Source organism: Heloderma suspectum, chromosome 7 (assembly GCF_057233095.1).
Source record: "Heloderma suspectum isolate Gila_16-S chromosome 7, 16-S_ref, whole genome shotgun sequence".
Taxonomy (NCBI): domain Eukaryota; kingdom Metazoa; phylum Chordata; class Lepidosauria; order Squamata; family Helodermatidae; genus Heloderma; species Heloderma suspectum.
The window spans coordinates 56,850,918-56,864,478 of record NC_139464.1 but is presented as its reverse complement, the minus strand read 5'-3'; the positions used below and the strand labels follow the sequence as shown (position 1 = coordinate 56,864,478).

Genomic DNA, 13,561 nt, shown 5'->3' with positions numbered 1-13,561 from the left:
GTAATCTTTTTCTAGAGGGTAGCCATATTAGTCTATTGCAGAAAAACTGACAAAGAGTCTTGTAGCACCTTAAAGACTTAACATTTTTTTCTGGCATAAGTTTTTATGTTATAAAAACATAACATAGCCCTGTACATCTGATCACCTGGGTACACTGAACACATCAAGGGCATGGGAGCAGGATCACAGCAGTGGATCCCATCTCTTTTTTCCACAAATTAATCAGCTCTTCTACACTCATGCACAGATGGCTACACATGTACAAGCTGCATGAACTAGGCTCTGCCCTTGCAATCAGGAATGCTGAAAAAGCATTGTCTCCAGTCATGTGGGCAGCCAGCATATCACACGTGCATAGGCTCAGTGAAGAAGAGCCAATGAATGCAGAGAGGTTAGGTGCAAGTTCTGCTGCCAAGGTTTGGTCGTTCATCCACCCATTCATCCATCCATCCATCCTTCCATCCATCTTATGACTTGTTCTATTGCCAAAGCTTTCAGGGCAACATACATAAACTAAAACATAAAACACAATAGAAGCAATGAAAAGCGATCCATATTTAAGAGCAGCATCAAAACATAATGTGCAAGAGCAGAGAATAAATATCAAAGCCAATAACTAGCAAAAAGATCTAAAAATATCCAACTGAGAAAATAGTTCTAACATGGAGCTTTAACATATGACTGGCAGTCAAACAAATTACAAGTTAAAAGGCCTGATAGAATAAAAAGGTCTTTGCCTGGTACTGAAAACTAAACAAAGGATCGACCAGGTGGATCTCTCTAGGAGGGACATTCCACATTTGGGGGCGGGGGGGGGGCTACCACCTCAAAAAAAAAGCCACCTCAAGAGTAGCCACCCACTGAATCTCAGGATGCAGTGAAAGTTGGAACAGGGTCTGATGTAGGGATGGTGGAGAATTCCGCCACGGATTTCAGTGAGGCCGAATGCACTGGCATTCGGCCCCCCGAAATCCATGGCGGAATGGCCTGCCACCCCCTGCCATCCTCCCGCGGATCCCCCCCAGGACGAGACTTACCTAGGGCGGATGTTCCGGACGGCAGCGGCTCCAGCAGTGGCTTCGGCGGCAGCTGGTCTTCCGACTGGCTGCCGCCACCATTTGCCATCTGGCCTTTTTCTTTTTCTTTTACATAGACGTGATAGGCTACGTAAAGACTTATGTAGCCTATCACGTCTGGGTTAAAAAAAAAAAAAACGCGTGTGCAAATGGCGGCGGCTATGGCGGCCGCCATTTGCGTTCCTTATTTTTCCCCGTCTTAGTCTACGTAAATATTTACATAGGCTAAAACGGCGAATCAAAAAGGAACGCAAATAGCGCCCACTATGCTATTTGTGTTCCCCTTTATTTTTGCCGTAATAGTCTACGTAAATATTTACGTAGACTAAGACGGCAAAAAATAAGGGACGCAAATGGTGGCCGCCATAGCTGCTGCCATTTGCGTACGCGGTGTTTTTTTTTTTAAACCCAGACGTGATAGGCTATGTAAATATTTACATAGCCTATCATGGTTGAATACAGAGACGCAAATGGCGGCGGCTACGGCCACCGCCATTTGCATCCCTGCTACCCAGCGGCCGGATGTCCGGCTGCTGGCGGAGCTGGCTGGCGGAGCCGGCCGGTGGCTCCGCGGAATCGCCGCGGAGCGGAGCCAGCCGGGCAGGACTCTGGGGGGAGGGACGGAGCGCCTCCCCCCCCACCGCGAAGCAGATCCATGAAATGGTAAGTGACTTTCGTACACCCCTAGTCTGATGATGATCTCAGAGCAGGGCTAGGAATATATAGGAAGAAGTAGATACTTCAGATACTGTGACCTGTGGAGGATTTCACAAGTTGAAACCAGCCTATTGAGCTGACCCTGGAAACAGACTGGGAGCAAGTGAAGATGATACATTATGGGCATAGTATGATCGCAACACCCAGTTCCAGTCACTACTCTTCTGCCATATTTTATACCAACCGAAGTTTCCTGGCTGTCTTCAGAGGCAGCCCCATCTACAATGCATTGCATTAATCTAAATGGGAAGTTACCAGGGCATGCATCATGGAAGCCAGGCCGTCATTATCCAACAGATCTGTCTCCTGCCCTGTTCAATACACCCAGTTGGCCATATTAAGAGGCTCGTTGTTTTACCCTTGATCCTTCAGGGCTTGTAGAGCCTCTATCCTCTTCAAAATAGTGGCTGTTCTGGCCCTTCCTCCAAACCTTACAATTCCTGGCTTCTTACCATTATTTTCCTCTTTACCCTCTCATCTTATTCAGAACAGAAAGCACAATACAAGCCCCAGTACTATCAGCAGGAGCTTTTCTACATGAGGCATTTATTGTGTGCTTGTCATTCCCTACTCTTAGCTGTTTATGGGTGGGGGGGTTAGATGACGCTGTGACCCTCCAGTTTTGCTTGTTTTTAAATAGCACTTTCAGCAAGTTCTTTTTTAGAGTAGGGATAATGTGGTATTATTTGTGCAAGCAAAAGAGAACACTTTTTCCACTTGTGTAAATATGCCATTCTGCTATACCACAGTGCCACCTAGAGGTTATGTAGTGGGAAAGCAGAAAAGAAGATACTCCTTGTGTTGTGCTCGCATCTCAATTCTGTGACAAAACCAAAAGTAAATACAACAGATTAACAGCCTCATATAGAAAAGCTCTAGTTCTTTGACTATTTTAGATTAAAAAGGACAATTCAGACATTCAAGATCCACCTGGTAGAACAGTCTTCTAAATAGCGATGTTACCACACATGGGACCAATTTATAAAGCACTATAGCCACATGAAACTTTAAAATGGTGACTTTTGGGAGCCTTTAAGGAATCAAGTCTGAAGGCTCCAAGCCAGCTAGGAAGCTAGAGTTCCCTGTGTTAGCTTGTAGGCCAATCTACATTGTGCCTGTCATCGCAATGAATTCAGTGTCCTATCGGGTTAAACGCTCTCGCATTAAAATGTGATTATCCACACTCAGCCATTTTCCCCATTGCGGTGCTTCATCGAATGCGCGAGCTCGGTTCACACTCGAGCGCTGTGCTGTTTCCCTGCTCTTAAAGATGGAGGCTCTCATTGGAGGATCAGAAACTCTTCCTGTTTCTGCTGATTCCACGCCCACCACGCCAACAGCTCTCGACGGCCCCATGTTGTCTTCCGGCTACTGATCACATAGCTTCCTCAGCACTCCATGTTTCCTCAGCAACAAGCAAAGGGCTGGATGTGCATGCGCTTGTCTGATCTCGGTATTTCCCTCCTGTGATTGGACAGGAGGGAAATACAAACACCGCTGCATATGGACAGGCGGGGGAGGGGACTATGACCAGATATGGTAGCGAAGGTGGAAAATAGAGCACATTAAGGGGAAATACCGGGATATCAGGGTATTGAAAGCGGGAGCACGGAAGTGGGAAATTCCAGTTCCAATTCAAGGCGGGTACTGCGTAGTGTGAAAGACAGGTGGTGAAACTTTATTGGAAGCGAAAATACACTTAAGTGTAGATCGGCCCTAAGTCTAAATCTCACTGAGGTAGTAAAACTGTATCTGGAAAGGGTCAGTTCAGACCCCATGTGACAGTTCATTTAACTGAGGGAGCAATCCTATGGCTGCTAGTAAGTGGCTAGACAGCCATAGAATACATCGGTTTCCGGGAGCCAACCTTGGAGCCACCGCTCCGAGGTCGCTTCCATGAGAACCAACCTTCCCCCCCACCCGCGCTGCCTGGCAGGCAGCTCGGAATGGCCCTGCACTCCATGCTCGGAAGAGGAGTGCGGAGCGGCAAAAACGGGGTGTCCAGGGGGTGTTCCAGGGCAGGGAATGTGGAAATGCCAGTACGACACATAGGATGTGGCTCTGCCTCCTGTAGGCTCCGCCTCCCATAGCTAGACAGCAGAAATCGGCTGTCTAGCCACAAATGCAGGGCAGCTGAAGAGCAGAGGGGATGATCCCCTCCGTGCTTCTCCTGCCCTGCATTGCCTCTGAGTTCGGCCACGGCCGCCTTTCCCAACAGGATTGCACCCTGAATGTTCCTCCAGGCAACAATATTCCATCCAAACAAAATGGAGAAGGCTTCCAGCATAGTCTTCTCCCTCACATGCAAGTCTTTTTGGACAGAGAAGCATTCACTCCTGTGAGCCCCATCTGCAGCCTGAGATGGGATAGCTCAGATTTAAGATTACCTCTTCCGTTGGAACCAAGCCTGAGAATGCAGAGTAAGAGGTGGCTGGGGGAACTCCCCTGAATCCTATGCAGATTTCACCCCCTTAAAGTTCAGTCCCAGGAACTTGCTTTCAGGTGGCAGAGACTTTCCATCATCCATTGCATTGGTGACTCCTTGACCCACACCTCCAACCCACACCCTCATGCCAACCTTTATAAAAGAAAAAGAACGAATAAATAACACAATGAGGCTGCAATACTCAACACAGTTGGCTCCCCCCTTCTTTTCTTCCTCCAAACTTTACCTTGTTGGCCAGTGTTTCCAGATTAAATCAAGCCAGCAAAATATAAAGGGCCGTTTCCAATGTTGGTCCTACTTAGAGTAGACCCATTGAAATGAATGGGACTTAAGTCCCATTCTAAGTAACTAAAGTTCTATTCATTTCAACAGGTCTACTCTAAATAGGACTAACATCAGATACTACCTAAAGAGTTAAGTTTGCCAATGACCTGGTGAGCCTGACCTTCAAAGGATTCTAAGACCCACAGCTTGGAGGTGACTCACGATTTTGGAATTATTGGATTAAAAAACCAGTCTACTCCTGTCACAAATATTTAGGAATTGCCATCAATACTGCACTCTTCTGATCTTGTTTAAGCTTGCCTTTGTTGACTCTTTCTAGGTATTAATGTCTGTTTGGCATCCATCTCAAACTGTTGCCTCTACATACCTCATAACCAAAGACTGCTGTATGCACTCCAGTACTCTGTATCCTACAGTAATAAGAAGAGACCACCAGGATCAGACCAGGCATTGATGGCAATTGTGACACCTTCACAAATGTGTCTAATCCCCTTTTAAAGCCATCCATGTTGATAGCCATCACCACATCTTGTGGTAGCAAACGTGCTGAGTGAAGAACTTCCTTTTGACTAAATCCTAACTCTCCCACCATTCACCTTCATTGGATGACCCCATTGGGGTCTATTATTATGAGAGAAGGAAAAAAACTTCTTCCTATCTACTTTCCCCACACCGTGCATTATTTTATTTTTTCTTAATATTTCTTTATTAGTTTTTAGTTTCATATCACAAAAGAACAATATATCAAGAAATCAACAGCGTCCGCTAGTTGTACTGATTACTCATGAATAAACGTTCTCAAATCCTGGACATGGTTGCATGAAATTCTGTTTCTTTTTCTTACAATCCTTTTCCCCCTACCAACGCTCCCTTCCCCCCACCCTCCAATAACACCCACCACCTGAGTGATCCCACCTCAGGATCAACCCAGACCAAAACAAAACCAAAACCAGACAGACAAATCATATTCAAAGGAAAGCAAAAGGGGAAAATAACTTAATCAAAGTGGTTAATCAAAGAGTTCCACATATGGCTGCCAATTCAGGACTGTACATTATGTTATGAACATTGACCATTTCTCCCCAGCCCCTTACTCATCTTTTGTTCTATATTTCACCACTGCAGTTTACTTTATTACAAAATGGGTATGGATTTTGCAACAATCCAATGGACAAGCAGTTCTTGTACTACTTCCAATACATAGCACGTTGTTGGCTTTTGCCTGCTTTGTCCATTCTCCTAGTATAAACAGATATAACAAAGTGCACCCCTGTGAGTCTCTATTCCACCTTGTATTTTCCTGGAATTCTCCCTCCCCACTCCAATTGTTTTCACTGCACTTTATCTAGCAGTGTAACAGCCTAGCACCCTCGACCCAGACTGATAGGCCTACTCTAGTGAAAACCCAGTATGTCCATGAAAGAGGAAGGGGCTAACACATCACAAAATGTGCTGCAACTATTGCCAACCAAAATCACAGAAACTATTGCCAGGTCAGCAGTGGTGCAGAGAAACCCTTTAACAGTAGTAAAAGGGAATCTATGTGAGTCAAACCACTTATAAATTATGTTTTAAAATAGTAATGGAGTCCCACCATTATAAAACTATTGAGGTCACCTTGTATCTTGCATATAGTTGTTCATCTAAGCAGCCAGGGATTCATTTTAGCCACTATAATGTCTGTTTAAATAATCCCAGGTTGCAGATCTCAAACCAATTTCTTAGAAGCAGACCCGGAGACCTTGCCAGATCTATGCCAGAATGGGTAGCTTGAGAACTGCAACCTGTGGATGCTTGCAGTGTTAAAAATAAATTATTCAATTAAGATTCCATCTCCCGCCCTTCAACTCCCTGCAGCTGTTCTTGTTTTAGATTTGAATTTTAATTTTTATACCAATAAAAATACTAACATTCACTCTTAAACAAGCATTGGTCATGACAAAGACTCTGGAGCAAAAATCTTTTTTTCTTTTTTTAATTTGCCAGATACACTCATTAAGTGTTCTATTAAAAGAAGAAATTCATCAGTTTAATTAAAATTATCTTTGTTTTTGTTTTTTTAAAGCCAAGTGTTCGGAAGAAAAGTGTGGGGGGAAAAATCCCCTTCAATGTAACCTTTATTCAATCTCTCTTTCCTGCCACCTATCTAGTATGTTTACTGATCCGGTATTTGGCAAGTCCCAGAACACCCACCAGCAGTATGGAGCTTCCAACTGAAAGAATGCAAAGCGAGTAGATACACTTTCCTTGAAATGCATGCCAATGTGAAATTCAGTCTCAATTTCCCACATGTATTCTACACTGTACAACCCCCTTAGCTGACTTAGAATGAAATACCAGTTTCCCCTACTTGCACAGTAGGAAGATGACACAATCCAATGCATTGCTGAGCCATGTGAAAACCCAGCTTGGAACATAGCATTCATGTCAAACATCACTTCTCTCAATAACTGAAACGTTGCATAAGGTGTTTTAACATTCATTTTGAGAACACTAAGCCTGAAATGCCCATGTGAGTTAACTGAACATTATCCAAGTTATAAAAGAAATGATCCATGCAAACAATCATAGCATTTGAGCAGAAAAGCAATACCTAAAATTCCCATATGTTCTGCCTTGCTGAAAAGCCTTTTTCCCTAATCCAAACAGTGGGTGATATGGTTGTGGTGGTCAAAAACTATCCCAAGGAAAATTCACTCTGCATAAGTAAAGCAGGGGTGAGCAGCCCTTTTTCTGTTGAGGGCTGCATTGTCAGGCAGGGACAGAGCCAAAAGTTGGTGGGTCACCCTTTTCTCTTTCTGTCACCCCATTTTTCTCTGTCCCTCTTCCGTCCTGACCAGCAGGCTGCCAGAGGTCTTGCCAGAAGTCTGAATTGATCACATGCAAGAAGGGATTTGAAATTAGGCTGAGGGCCATCGCTGGGTTAAAGGCACCTTTCTTTATTGTTATTTTGCATGTCCCAAGGTCAAGTATTAGTTCTTAATACAGTTCTTAGGGCTAAGGCCTGGCCCTGTAAACAAATCTAGAGGTAAAAAAGGGCAATTATGAAAAGTCACTGAGTTTTAGAGGTAGTACTCCAAGCAAATAAACAGCCACACAGCAACATCTTATTTCATTGTTGTCAATCCATAAACGATGATTATGATGATGACAATGATGATGACTGTAAAAATGAGTTGTCTCAGGCTCGCATAGAAGCTGAAATCTAGATCCAGTTCAGCTCTTTTTCCAACCAAGTACGATAACTATTTGATCCCTGGGCCTTCCCTTGTCTCTTTTTCAAGGGCCTTGGCTTTCCTCTCATCGCACGTCTCTGTATTATGCCCCTTCATTTTTCTGAACTACCTCAGTAGCACAGGGCAGTGGGTTTGACTGCTGTTTTCTGCTACTGGCAAATGTGGGCTATACTCGTAAAGACCAGCCCACCATTGAAGTCAATGAAGTTGGAGCTTCTGCAGGCTTTTGAATCAACTGCACAAGTTCTACAGCTGCATGGGAAAATGCTTCATCTGAACAATGCAATCCTAACAGTGCAGTTCTATACATGTCTACTCAGGAGTAAGCCCCATGGGGTTCAATGGGGCTTATTCTGGGATAAGTAGATATAGGATTGCAGCCTAAGTCTTCCAGCACAGAATAAAATGTCTCTTCCCTTCCTGCTCCATTCCCTCAGGATTTCTCTTGCACAGCTTGTGCTGCGGACCTATTTCCAAAGATTCTCTTCCAGCAACAAGAATGTTGTACTACCAGGACTGTCCTTATTGAGACGCCCTGAAGGTCATGTAACTGCTGGCAATGAATGTACCCATTCAACAAAAGAAAGCTGTATTATTTCTGCCTCTAGCTCTTTTCCACTACTAAGGTCTCCTAAAGTTTGCATGTCTAGCCAGCAGGTCAAATTTCTGACAGTCTTTGGCTAGTTATCACCAAATTTGTTATTAAGGCCCATATTTCAATGCCTGACATACAACAGTTTTTGCAATTTGGGCAGTGCCTTTTAAAAGGAATTTCTCCCGATGTCATACAGCATTGCTATTTAATCAATAATTACAAAAATAATATTTCCTTGCAAGTTCACAATATTCTAATACTCCTAATAACCAGTTTTGTTCATTTTATTTTATTTTTTACTTAGGTTTATCATAATTACTGTGATAATTATCACAGTAATTATGTGATAATTTATTGCTTTGAACATCAAGGTGAAAATTAATAAAACTTTTATTACTAAATAAACTGCTAAATTATTTTTATTGCTGAATAAACTAAGCAACTTTTATTGCTTTGAACATCAAGGTGAAAATTATATAGATTCGCTTCTCATACTAGTATTTACTTACTCAGCCATATGATCCTGCAAATCCTCTCACCAGAGTAATCCTTCAATGGGATTACATGAGTGTGATTACTGTAAATGAGAATGTGTAGGACTGAATCCTAAATGGCCAATTTAAATGCCATGACTACTGTGTGATTTTTTTCAAAAAAACACCACTTTTCATATACAATAGAATTTCATATGTACATGCACAGTTTTCCATTCTGAAAACTGTTTTCAGATATGATAAAGTAGCATCATCTTCTTTCAGTCCATTCTTTGAAGTGTGTAAGGTCACAAACTACATGATGGCAAAACTCATTATGTCAAACTCTTCCATTTAAAACCATTTTCTAAATTTCCCTATGTGTAAGTTTCACTCAGCTAGTCTCCTAACTGTAATCAAAGAGTTAAACACACAGTTTACAATACACTTACATATTTGCATACATCGGGTTTTTCCTGATTAGGGCCATATCTGGTGTATCTTTTGTAATTAAATTTGAGGATTTCTTTTTTGATAAGGCCAACCCTCTTCTTTCCAGTCCATACCATTATTCAAAAGCTTTGTTTTTACAGCTAAACGTAAGCATTTGATTCTTACTGAGTTCAATGAGACATATTTCCTAGTAAGCATGCTTAGCATTACAACTAAGCATGCTTATCAGGAAGTAAGTCCTACTGAACTCAGAAGAACTTACTTCAGAGTAAACATGTCTAGATCAGTCTGAAAATCTTAATTCAAATATTGAATACCAATTCCTAACGCAAAGATCCTGCAGCAGAAACAGTTCCCTTATCACCTTGTTCCCCTTCCCCCACCCCCAACACGCACACACACACTTCAAAAAGCCAATGTGCAAAAGTTCCATGAACAATAGGGCATATTACAGAGGCAAGATGAAAGGTATAAAACAATGGCTGAGGCAGTATGAGGCAGTAGCTGATTACAACGTACACTGAGGTGGGGCCCTAAAGGTCATAAACTCCAATCCCCTTGTCGAAAGGGAGTGGTGTACTCACATCAACCTCTATGCACACCTCAGGAGAAACCTCCTTCACTTTAACCGATTCATTGAGACTCAGAAGAGAGCCAAAGGAAATAAGGTGCACTTTACAATCTACAGGATTAGTTTCCACTTGCCTTGAGTGTGGAATGTTACTTTTTGCAAAGTGGTGGAGGGGGAAAATGCACCTTATTCCTCGAAGCCTCTTCTATTCTAACCTCTCCAAGGGGGATTAGATGCTTTTGTTTTTGTCCTGCTCATGTTCTCATGTTCAATTAATATCTAACACAGTTCAGCAAGATGAAGAGAGATTTATCTGCAAGTGTTGTTTCTCCCTCCCCACTCCCCAGTTATCCATTTACCCCCCACAAAAAACCCACACACCTTCAGCCTAACTGCATCCCTGTAACTAACAGGAAGCCCAGGCTCTTGACAGCCGGGCTGATGGATGCTTCGCTGTTGGGTCAGAAATAGGGCCGCAGTGAGGACCTCCTGAGCTGAGCCATACGGTCCAGTCAAGGATGCCAAGGATGAAGTGGAAGCTGGTGGCTCTGATGTGAGTGGGTGGGTGAATCCCCTCCAGGTTTCAGTCAGAACTCTTAAAGGAGCTATCCAAGCAAGCACCTTGAATAGCTCCTTGAGTGTTCTGACTGAAACCTAGAGCGGATTCACCACCCCACTGACATCAGAGCCACCAGCATCCACTGTCCCTTATCAACCCAGTGGGATGGAAATGGAATCTATCACATCAGTTTCACTAACCTTTCAAAATAAACTTCCCATTTCCAAAGGACTGAAAGCCAGGTCTTAATGTGACTCAGTGGGCTGCAGCCTGTAGGCCACTCGCACCTCTTCGTGTTCATTGTAAAGGGTTTTTTTGTTTTTCTTTTTAAGTAAATCTCTTGCCCTTGTTGCATAGAAACTAGATCTTGGAATATTCTACTTCAAGGATGGTTTTCATTCCAGCCATATTCAGACTATTTTCGTCTCAGTACAGCCTAAGCTTGTATTTTAGGTGGAAACCAAGCAGTTAAAGGCCGGACAGCTGACAAATACAGTTTGTGTGATTATGTCCTTGCCATAGAATGCACTTGAGGAAATTTCTTTGCAGTACTGTGAAGAATGGCAGTCTACTATGCATCAGCTAACACATGTTAAATGTCTCTGTTAGCAAGTTCTCATACTATGAGAAACATATATTAAGTGTCTGATAGCCACCGAAGCATGCAGCCATCAATCATCATCATTGCTATTATTTGAAATGTCGCCTATGCCCCCCCCCACAGATTCCCCCCACTTGCTTGGATTTCCTTTCTTGCTTGCTTTCTTCCACTGCATCCCTTTCCCTGGAACATATCACATTCACAAGAGACCAGAAATGGCAAATAGACCAGCAGGTATCAGAGGAAGTGGACAGGAAGGCACAGACCTGCGAGATAAAGCCAGGGGTGGGAAGGTGGTGGCACATGGGCTCTGTGAGAACGAAACGAGAACCAAGTCACTCCAATATGGGTGCGTGTCTGTTTGTACAGAGAAGGCGAGAGCAGGGCAGACTGGACACAACTTGTATGTGTCACCCATCTCCTTCAGCTCACACTTCTGACAGTTCCTTGCAATAAGGCAAAAAGCAGAGGGCTGAATCAAATGGTTTTTAAGCCCCATTCTTTTCACTGGGTCTACTTTAAGTAGGACTAACATTGGATGCGAACGAAAATGATTCTTGTCCATTTCGTTTCTCGGCCAATGCCGCCTGCCCTTTTCAAAAGTACCCAGCACAGTCATGCCTTGTCATCTGGGGTGTGGGTGGTGGTGGTGATGGTGGTGGCGGGGGGGGGGGGTGTTTTGGCCTCGGAGGGAAATCATGGAACAATGTCGAATCAACACTCCGAGTCATCATTTCTTTAGGTGAGGAGCGGCAAGGCGAAGAGAGCAAAGCGGAGGTCGCGGCCGAGGGAAGTGATGCACGGAACAGGCGGACTGAACTCGCCGCAGCAATTTGCGCCTTCGTCCCAGTTACATTGCACGGGGCCGGTTCAGGGCGACGGCCGCCTGCCTCCTACTTCTCTGAGGCGTGCATTATTCGCACCCTCCGTAATAATACTTCATCTATTAAAAATCGTGCCCTATCAGCCGCAGCCAGGAACTTCCCCGCAAAACTGCTCAAAGGACAGTTTGAGCAAAACTGCTCAAAGCACAGCTAAGACGGCGGACCGTGCTGCCGGCCTCCGCTCTCATCGCCAAGGCACCATCGCAGAGCAGCGGAGCCTCCGCGGTCCCTCCGTGCCAGGGCACAGCCGGGCTCTGGGGCGAACGCCCCCGCCCGCGGAGCCCCGCTGCGCCCCCTGCCCGCCCCCCAGCCCCGCTGATGAGGCCCATCGGGGCGGCAGGGGCGACGTTCCCGGCCACCCCGATTCCACGTGGGCCAGAGGGAAGTTCGCGGCTTCTGCAGCCGGCCCGTCAGCCGGCGGCTCATTTGCGAGACATGCTCCGGAGCGCCCGCGGCGGTCCTCTTTCGGCTCAAGAAGGCAAGCCGGGGATTGTTCGACTTCCCTGGGCAACTGCCCTCCCGGAGTGGACGACGCGCCCCTCCCCGGCCCCGTGCGGAATTCGATGCGAAATCGACCGGTGATCACCAGTTAATAGCGATCAAATGACCACGCGCGCCCCGGGGCGCAGAACTTCCCGGCTTCGCGACTCACTTGTGCCTTCTTCATAAGGAAAGAGAGCGCTGCAATCCAGCCCCAGCCGCCGTGTGCAAAGCCCTTTCAGCTGCTGCTGCTCTGTAGCTCCAGCATGGCGCAAAGGCGGCTAGTCCGCGCATTGGGGCTCCTCGCCCAGCGCCCTCTGTGGCTGCGCGCCTCTCGCTCTCTCGGGCCCCGGGGCGGCGCTGCTTCGCTCGGCGCGCGGCGGCCCCAGCCCGCTGGAGTCCGGAGGCAGAGGCGGCGAGTGTGGCGCTCCAGCAAGCGTCGGATCGGGTCTTTTATAGCTCCGAGCTGCCTCCCGCAGTCGCGGCGGCGGCGGCTCTGAGGAGGAGGCGGACACGCCTTCCTCGCGAGTCCTGCTTGCCAGGGAGGGGAGGGAAACCCTGGGGAACTTCGGCAAGACGGCGCTCTGAAGGACGGGATCGGGCCCGCAGGCCACCGGAGGGAGGCTTGACCTGCCAGCCAGGAGGAGGAGGAGAGGAGAATAGTAGGGTTGGAAGGGGTCTACAAGGCCATCGAGTCCAACCCCCTGCTCAATGCAGGAATCCAAGTCAGAGCATCCCTGACAGGTGGCTGTCCAGCGTGGTCTTGAATGCCTCCGGCGTGGGAGAGCCCACAACCTCCCTAGGTAATTGGGAAGTAAAAGAAGAAGAAGGACGTTGTGGCTAGGGATGTGCGAAACTCACTTACCTTTTTGAAGGGGGTGATTTGCCGTGTGTGTGTGGGGGGAGGCGCTGCACACCTCCTCCCGAAATCCTAACCCAGCCGGCTCCGCGGCAACTCTGCGGCCACCACTTGCGTTCCTGTTTTTTTGCCATGATAGGACACGTAAATATTTACTATGTAAATATTTACGTAGCCTATCATGGCAAAAAACGGGTGCAAATGGCGAAGTGGCTGCCATTTGCGCCCCTGTCTTTCACCGTGATAGGCGACGTAAATATTTCAGTAGCGTATCATGGCAAAAAAACAGGGGCGCAAATGGCGGCGGCTACAGCAGCCACCATTTG

At 45.9% G+C, this 13,561-nt stretch overlaps 1 protein-coding gene across 2 annotated transcripts in view; it reads right to left on the bottom strand.

Annotated features, from left to right (window-relative positions):
* KITLG (KIT ligand) overlaps window positions 1-12,804 on the bottom strand; it is a 97,828-nt gene extending 85,024 nt beyond the window's left edge. For both annotated transcript variants that reach the window (XM_084810341.1, XM_084810342.1), the window contains exon 1: window positions 12,549-12,804. In XM_084810341.1, the coding sequence (XP_084666467.1) occupies window positions 12,549-12,563 (15 nt within the window). In that variant the 5' untranslated portion in view covers window positions 12,564-12,804. The remainder of the gene's footprint in view (window positions 1-12,548) is intronic.
* Between the last annotated feature and the right edge of the window lie 757 nt (window positions 12,805-13,561).